Source organism: Mus caroli, chromosome 9 (assembly GCF_900094665.2).
Source record: "Mus caroli chromosome 9, CAROLI_EIJ_v1.1, whole genome shotgun sequence".
Taxonomy (NCBI): domain Eukaryota; kingdom Metazoa; phylum Chordata; class Mammalia; order Rodentia; family Muridae; genus Mus; species Mus caroli.
Genome location: NC_034578.1, coordinates 11,916,433 through 11,925,056, shown reverse-complemented (window position 1 = coordinate 11,925,056; position 8,624 = coordinate 11,916,433). Strand labels below are relative to the sequence as shown.

The following is an 8,624-nucleotide window of genomic DNA, read 5'->3' as shown; positions in this document are numbered from 1 at the left end:
TCGGTGCTCAGCTGCTAAGGCAATTAGCATTGCACAGCTTTGGGGAAGTCTCTTATCTCCACAACGTGGGAGGATGATGTGTGGGCAGGGATGCTCTAAGTGTGGCCCTGTATGTGCTCTGGCTCTCCATGCTCACGACCGAGATGAAGATGAACCCATATGGACAGCTCAGAGTGAGACAGTTCTTGCTAACTTCATCACTTCTGCTGAGGAGGATGAAAAGTCCAAAGAACAATTTGCCAAAACAGCTCCTGGTCAGCAGTGCCAATGAGTTTCCTCAGGGATCTACAGAAAAATCCCAAAACAGGATTCCTGAAATTCAAACTTCCTTAGGAGTGTAGTGCTTTAGTCTTAAATTACATATTATAAAATCATACTTAAGAGCAAAAATTAAGGTTTTCTTAATATAAAATAATACTCTCACTAGTGTCTCAATGACACTCAACAGATGTTTTCAATGCTACTTCCTCTGGACTGGTGTTGAACCTGTGAGTAGTTCCAGGCATTACCATGAAGGTAGAAATAGCATCTCTATTCTAGACCATGCTTATTTTTTTTTCCTCCAGTGGTGAGTGTGGTGATGGCACTGATGAAAGACCTGGATGCTGCTTCACATGGAGGAAGGACTAGGGTTCAATGTGTTGTAACACAAATCAGGATAAGATTTTTATTAAGTTTAGTTATAGATGGTGGGACAATTGGATTTGGCTTCTCATGATGGGGACATCCCTCTATATAGTACAGTGGAGAGAGAGGGATGAGTTGCTATTTCTTCTCTTGTGAGGCAAACACACATTCCATGAATAAGGGAATGGTTTTCAAGACAGGGTTTTCTTCAGTAGGCCAGCCTGGCCTGGAGTTTCAGATCTTCTGACTCAGCCTCCTTAGGATGCTCTGCCTGCCCAGCAGGGCTTTGCTGGTATTTTTTTGTGGTTTGTTTGCAGTTTTTCTCTTGGTGAAGATTCTCACATACTTCAAGATGTCCTTGTCTCAATGTCACAGGATCAGAATTCCTAGGAGTCAGTATATAAAATCTTTGTTTCCTTTGGTAAGGGGTTGGGATAGTGCTTTCTGAAACCATTGTTCCATTTTACAAATCCAGTGATATGACCTAGTTATCTCAAGGCTTTTCCAAAGGGCACATCAAATTCTACAGATTTATGGAACACAATATGAGGTATTAAAGCACGTATACAATTCATGGTTTTCAAGTCGCAGAGCTGACACACCCATCATCTCAACGTTTATGAGTCCTTCGTGAGGTCAGCACATTTTAGCTCCTTTGACACTGCTAAGTTGAGTGATGCATGTCACTGGGCACATAGGTCTCGGTATCCTCTCTTTTTTTCATCACACTCTTAGATCTCTGAGGCTCTGAATATCCATAAAGACTGTTCGCACTGTTAACTAAGAAAATATTCACACATCTGTCTCACACATACACAGTAATAAGAATGCAATAAAACTTAAACAAAAAATTAGGAGGGGATACCACAATGTCTCAGTGGCTAAAGCTTGCCTCCCAAGCCTGAGGACCCAAGTTTAATCCTAAAATCCCAAGTAAAGATGGACGGAGAGGAGCAGCTCCACAAAGTCGGCCTCTAACCTCTCTATGCATCGTGGCACATGCAGCCATATAACAATAAATAAAATAAAATTTAACGCTTTAATAAAGAAAATACTTTGCTTGTGCAATTTTCAGTTAGGATATTTCCTATACTATTTAGTCTTATGAGTAGAAAACTTAATAGGCATTTATTAGCAAGCAAAATAATTATACTTTATTGACAATTCAGAAGTCACAGTACTTTTAGGCATTTTCAAACTCTTTTACAAAGAAAAATAAATATAAGAAATGATACAAGTCCAATACAACTTTACTTTCAATAAAGCTTACAAAATCACTTTTGGAAAACAAAAATCTATAGCCTGAACTGTTCATGTCATGAATATGGATTTTCCAATGTGATCACCATCTGGTCCTATCTGGGGTAGAGTAGTTGAAATGGATTCAGATGTGAGTCCCTGTAGGGTAACATGCATGGATGCACACAGGAACGAGCCAATTCTAACAGGAAATCCAAACAATTGGGTGATTTGTCATTTCACTTGATAGGTGATAAATTCTAGACCTAGCCATTTCTTAAGCATATTTCTTTTATATCTTAGGTCAGAACCAACGAGATGCAGAAAGTCATGTATGGCCAGTAACATGCAGCCATTTAATGACAGGAAGAATCCTGTTATCTGTACTAGATAAATCCCTTACATTTTCTTAACTAAGGAAAGATAACTGAGCCAAGCTAATCAAATAAACACAATTTCCAACATTTTATAATTTTACATTATTGATGCTTTATAACAGTTTTATTACTCAACAGTTAACATCTGCTGAACCACTCATGTTCTATAAACAACTGCATTTATTATCTCCATTGGCTCTGTTCTGTATCTTTCCCATCTTGACTGAAAAAAGGGAGTCGTACACAAGGCCTAATGTATGCTGCCAGTAACAGATGTGCTGCATCTGTGGGCACCACAGTGAAATGGTGAGCTATGTAAAACCTAGTTAGAAAGGGTATCGATGTGCACTTAAGCTGGCATTCTCTAGGACCACAAATACACATATACCAAATAAGATCAAACCCTGATAGGAAATTCACAAGCCCACAGCCATAAATGGCTTATAAACACTTTAAGTACACCATCTAACAAGACTCAGAGCCAGCTTTGGTGACAGGTCAGAGAGAACAGAACAGGAAAGCACTGGAGCAGCACAAACATAGCTTTCTTTACATTAACTGGCACATCTAACCTGAAAACTTCCCAGCTCCTACTTCTTCAACTGTGGAGAAACGGGGACACATGGAGGGAAAGAGACTGTGTTAAAAGTCCTGTGGGAACAGTGTTTTGAGTGGACTCAGACACCAATGAACTCCTCGGAGCATCAGGGAACAGAGAGCCACTGGGAGTAAGCAACAGCTTTCTTCTCAATGCTTCACAGAGAAAATAGCACCTATGCAACGGACTAGCTTCCAGGGACAGTTCCCACCATGACAGCAAGTAACTGCTGGGGTCATTGCAGTCACCATGTGATCCAGCAAGACATCGAACATGAGTTCAACACGTGTGCCTGCTTCCCCTTCCTCCAAGCCCCCAAACAAAAGGAAGAGCTGCTAGAATCAACATATCTTCTCCAAAAATCTTTAGAAACTATAATTCTGTAAAGCCAAATATCAGAGAAAAATGATCAAATGGTGAGTACGTCCTCAGGCACCCTTAAACAAGTGTGTGTTTCTTTTATACTTTGCATATAAGCAGTGGTTCACACTATAAATTAAAACTCTCTCCTCTTCTCCCAGCATATCTTCCTTTCTGTAGTGTGACTCCTCTTGTGTTGATAATCTGGGGGCTTTCATATGAGCTGTTGATTCAGCAGCCTTACTCCATAAGAAATCCGGGCTGATAAGATGCTCACACCCTGTGTGTGGAACTTAAAAAGCCCTGCAGTGACCCGCCAGTTAAAAAACCACTGCACTTGAATTCCACAAGGAACAGGTGAAAACACCAAAATAAACCGAGCATGCATGTGGAGTAGAACACACCGTGAACACAGCTGACAAAGAGCCACATGCTGCTTCCTGGGCGGGGAGTTTGTAACTCACCCTGTGCCACGGTACATTTCCCACAGTCAAATTCCAATGAAACTCCTTTCTTCACATCCTCATCCACTGCCTAAGACTGAAGACTTGAAGTAACAATTTAACATAAAATAATATAAACAATTACTAGAAATATCTAACATAAATGCTCTTAAAGTTTTGGTTCTTATGACTGCATAGCAAAATAAAGCTTCTGGTATAGTTATAGGCCCACACCTGAAGGCCAGGTAACGACATAAGCAAGGCCCACCTGAATAAGTTAACATTTACATAAAGAAAATACAGAACTCCACAGAAAGCTTGGTAACATCTTCCAGCTAACACAGTATAGAGCCAATGGGCAGAGATGTCCAGGAGATGACCTCACTCAGTCCTTCAAACTCCCCAGTTCTCCTCTTCCTCATCAGATGAGCTTGGTTGCTTTGGCTAGTGTGTTTGAAGACTGGGTGAAGGCCACATCTCTCTGGACAATGCCTAAGTGCCTCAGTATTTATTAGACAGTTCTCTATTGTTTTGCGTTTTCCTAAGCATTCATTCAGCAGCTCCTTTACTCTGCCCATTCAGATTAATGGAAGACTGCAGTAAGGAATGCTACATGGCTAGGAAATCCAAGAGTTCTGTATGTTGCCAGCTATTTATAATGCCTGCAAACCTAGGAGACAAGAAAGCGTGTGACTAGAACACTCCACAGCCAGCCCACAGTCTCCTACTGTTTAAGGGGCCTCACCTCCTGTGACCTCTGCCCTACAGCACACCCTACAGCAAGCAAGCCAGTCTCCTGCTGTATAAAAGACTGTGAGCTTCTTTCCCTGTTTGGGATCTATGAAGCCACCAGGCAGGTTTCTTGGATTTCTTTTCTGGCTTTTTATCATGTCACATATACTATTCAGACATAAGACACACATTCCCAAAGGATGAAACTATAATTAAGCTTTACACTAAAATTAAGCTGAATGTGTTTTATCATTACTGACTATGACATGAAAAATAATTTTTCTTCCATCTCTGAATTGGGTCAAGTATCAGGTTTTCTTGACTCAAGCTTAAGTCACTTCTGGGACTCCATTTCCTACAATGGTAACCATTCTGGCTGGTTTTATGTCACCTTAACACAATCTGGAGTCATTTTGGAAGAGAGGCGAGGCTGTGGGGCATTCTCCAGATTGATGATTGCTGTGGGAGGGCTATGCCCACTGTGGGCAGCACCACCCCTGGGCTGGTTGCCCTGTGTGCTGTAAGAAAGCAGACTGAGCAAGCCATGAGAAAGAAGCAAGGCAATAAGCAGCACTCCTCCTTGGCCTCTGCATCAGCTCCTGCCTCCAGGTCCCTGCCTTGAGTTGCTCAGCCCTGACTTCCCTCGATGATGGATTGTGATGTGGAACTGTAAACAGAAGCCCTCTCCTCCGTAGTTACTTTTGGTTCTGGTGTTTTATCACAGCAACAGAAACCCTAACAAGACACAGCTAGGGCAGCATTGTTCCAGATCCTCACTGACCCTTTCACCTACTGCTGAAAGAGGAAGTCAGAACCTTGTCAGAGCTTCCCAGTGACTCCTCTACACTGTGTAGAGCAGAACAATAGCGTGCTTCTGGCTCTGGGAGCTTTCTAATGCTTGCATGGTGGTCAGCTGGAGTCTACTGTACCTTCAGGGCCTGTCAGCACCATCACCCATGGAATAAAACACAATCAATGCATCTCTGTGCACATACACAGAAGGTGTACTTTGCTATTGTGGAGTGCTTCAAAGAGGTTTTTAAACCTTGTGCCTATTTGATTTATACCATGTTGAAATCCTTTATCTTCTCAATAGTGGTAAGAACTCTTACTCAAAGTGTTTCTTACAGAAACAGAATAATAGGCTGTGCTTATTGTTTACATTTTGAATTTTAAATTTTTTCAATTTTTCATTGTCATTAGATAAAAGCAATAATCTTCCACAGTTTATCATAGCTGCAAAAGATGCCCGGATCACAGTCAAATTACAATACTCTGCCAACAAAAACTACGAGTTTGGCACTGCTCAGTGTCTGGGGAAGCACTGTAGTCGTTCTTGATTGCTGTTAGAATTGGGGTGACAGGAGAGGGTTCACCGCTCTTCTCCCATGATTACAAACCACTTGTTATGCATGTAGAGTTCACATTCAGAAAGGGACTCTGGGAGGTGCCAGCAACAACTGCTGTAGTCGGATAAATAATTTCTTCAACAGTGACATATGTGCCCAACAAGAAGCCCACGACTCCAGTGAAAGCTATGGAAATGTTTTTCAGGATCATCCATATGTTGTAGTGGTCCTTAGAGAATGTAAGGATTTCCACAAGTGGGGGCAGGATCAGGGCTAGTGTACTGCTGCTCACAGCCCCCACGAAGGAGATCACAATGTCTAGGCGAGGAATGAGAACCGCCCCAGCACCTAAGAACAAAAAACACAATTCCTGTTGACATGTGTGCTACACACGCAGGGCTAAGTGCACATCTTTTTTAACACATGAGAGTAATTAGCAGAAGTCACCACTTATGGGAAACTGATAGAATTTATTCTGATCTCAGGAAAAACAGACCAGAGAACATTTCCTGAACTCATACTTATCAACATTTCTCATGTAAACAACTCATAACTTTTTGCTCAGAGATTCCAGCTTCTATTTCGAAGCCCTGATTCCTGTGCCAGTCACACAGCAGAGTCTATGACACACAAAACAGTGTTAGCCATGAATACAGGAGCATGGAGAGCATCCATTCTTACAGTGGGATTCTAAAAAACCATTCTCCAGGACACAATGTACCAGAAAGCCATTATCAAGAGTGCATACCACACCCACCGAGAGGGAGGAGTCAATGAAGGATACAGAAAATCAGTGGACAAGGCAGGATGTGCTGTGTGGTGGAGCAAGCTTCAATCCCAGAAAGTGGGTTTCTAAGTCAGGAAGACCATAAGATTGAGGAGAGCCTGAGCTACAAAGCAATGTCCTGTCTCAAAATCCAGGATCTGAGGATTAACTCTGTGTGTGGCTGGCTCAGGCAAGGACCTGGGTTTGTTTCCAGTACCAAAAATTTAAAAATTGAATGAGACCTGGATATATGTATAGTCACAAATTACCTCTGTGAAGTAACTGTGTCTTTACAGTAGGGAAACACAGAGGCTACTTTATCCAGGTGAGCAAAGCTGGTGTTCTGAGCTGGTACACTGAGCACTACTCAGCTCATTCTTGTGCAACTCTTGCCAACAGTTTAACCCTAAGCCAGGAGCAGTGATGCAAGCCTATCACCTTGGGATGTGGGAAGCTGAGGCTCTCAGAAGGACACTGAGTTCGAAGCTGCCCTGATCTGCAAACATAGAAACATTGCCATGCTTCTAAATATAACTATTTGCAAAACCCGTAATTTAAGCAGTTCTCATTTAAACACATGCAAGACAACCATTGTGACAGACACGCACTGATACTTACAGGTGATACTAACCAAGAGGGTCCGTATCCCAAATTCACAAATGCGCTTCCATTTGGCATGAAGTCTAGCAGTGACTCCAGGGATAATGATCTCTGCTGGGACATAGAACTGAATTGAATAGGTCACAAAAATGCCAAAGGAATACAGAATTTTCACTGACTGATACAACCTGTTGGAAAAAAGAAATTCACCATTTAGTTTTTCTGACTTTGCTCTTTTTTCCTTTTCAGAGAGTAAACAAGAACTATAGAACAGAAGCCACTTTAGAAACCTCCTAATCAAAGATGCCTGTCTGAGCACAAGCCAACCCAGCTAGATGTGGGAGGCACAACTATAATGCCAGCGCTCAGGAAGCCACGGCAGGAGGACTGCTGTAAGTTCCACATCAGTCTGGGCTACATACGTAGGAATTTCCAGAGCAGGCTGAGGCTACAGAATAAGAATCCTGTCTAAGGAAATAAAGCCGTGACTACTTCATTCCTAGTCCTCATGCAGACAGAAGAGCCTGTTGAGGCTGAGCACACTTAGGGACATGGTGCCTTGAAGACTGCATCTAGGGCCAAGCCAGTACGCCATGCTTAGCCTCAGTCCCAAGGAGAGATGGTCAAGCTTTTCAAAGCAGTTTTTTTTTTTCACCACTGTAGAAACATGAATATCCTTGTTACTTCTTTAAAATATTGAGTCAGAGTCAATGACCTACATGTAGAAGTAAATGTCATATTAGGCTCCGAATTTGAGCTCTCCTTACTTGACATTTTTGTAAGCCAAAGGTCACAAGGAGGGCATCTGAAAAATTTCAACTACCAGAGTTCTCTAAGGTGTACCTGATGCCTGTGTTAAAAATCACAGAACTATGGGAAGTAGTGAGGCAGTGCTGTGACTCTGGGGCAGTGCTGTGACTCTGGGGCAGTGCTGTGACTCTGAGGCAGTGCTGTGACTCTGGGGCAGTGCTGTGACTCTGGGGCAGTGCTGAGACTATGGGGCAGTGCTGTGACTCTGGGGCAGTGCTGTGACTCTGGGGCAGTGCTGTGACTCTGGGGCAGTGCTGAGACTCTGGGGCAGTGCTGAGACTCTGGGGCCGTGCTGTGATTCTGAGGCAGTGCTAAGACTCTGGGGCAGTGCTGAGACTAGGGGCAGTGCTGAGACTCTGGGGCAGTGCTGAGACTCTGGGGCCGTGCTGTGATTCTGAGGCAGTGCTGAGACTCTGGGGCAGTGCTGTGACTCTGGGGCAGTGCTGTGATTCTGGGGCAGTGCTATGAGTGGGGCAGTGCTGAGACTTGGGGCAGTGCTGTGATTCTGAGGCAGTGCTATGAGTGGGGCAGTGCTGAGACTCTGGGGCCGTGCTGTGATTCTGAGGCAGTGCTGAGACTCTGGGGCAGTGCTGAGACTTGGGGCAGTGCTGTGATTCTGAGGCAGTGCTATGAGTGAGGCAGTGCTGTGACTCTGGGGCAGTGCTGTGACTCTGGGGCAGTGCTGAGACTCTGGGGCAGTGCTGAGACTCTGGGGCAGTGCTG

General features: G+C 43.5%; 1 protein-coding gene across 4 annotated transcripts in view; it reads right to left on the bottom strand.

Annotated features, from left to right (window-relative positions):
* Positions 1-818: 818 nt before the first annotated feature.
* Positions 819-8,624, bottom strand: part of Slc36a4 (solute carrier family 36 member 4) — a 34,075-nt gene continuing 26,269 nt past the window's right edge. For 2 of the 4 annotated variants that reach the window (XM_021172146.2, XM_021172145.2), the window contains exons 10-11: positions 7,110-7,279; positions 819-6,073 (exon numbers count right to left, since the gene is read on the bottom strand). In XM_021172146.2, the coding sequence (XP_021027805.1) occupies positions 5,769-6,073; positions 7,110-7,279 (475 nt within the window). In that variant the 3' untranslated portion in view covers positions 819-5,768. The remainder of the gene's footprint in view (positions 6,074-7,109; positions 7,280-8,624) is intronic. The other 2 variants (XM_029481752.1, XM_029481751.1) reach the window with 1 other exon arrangement.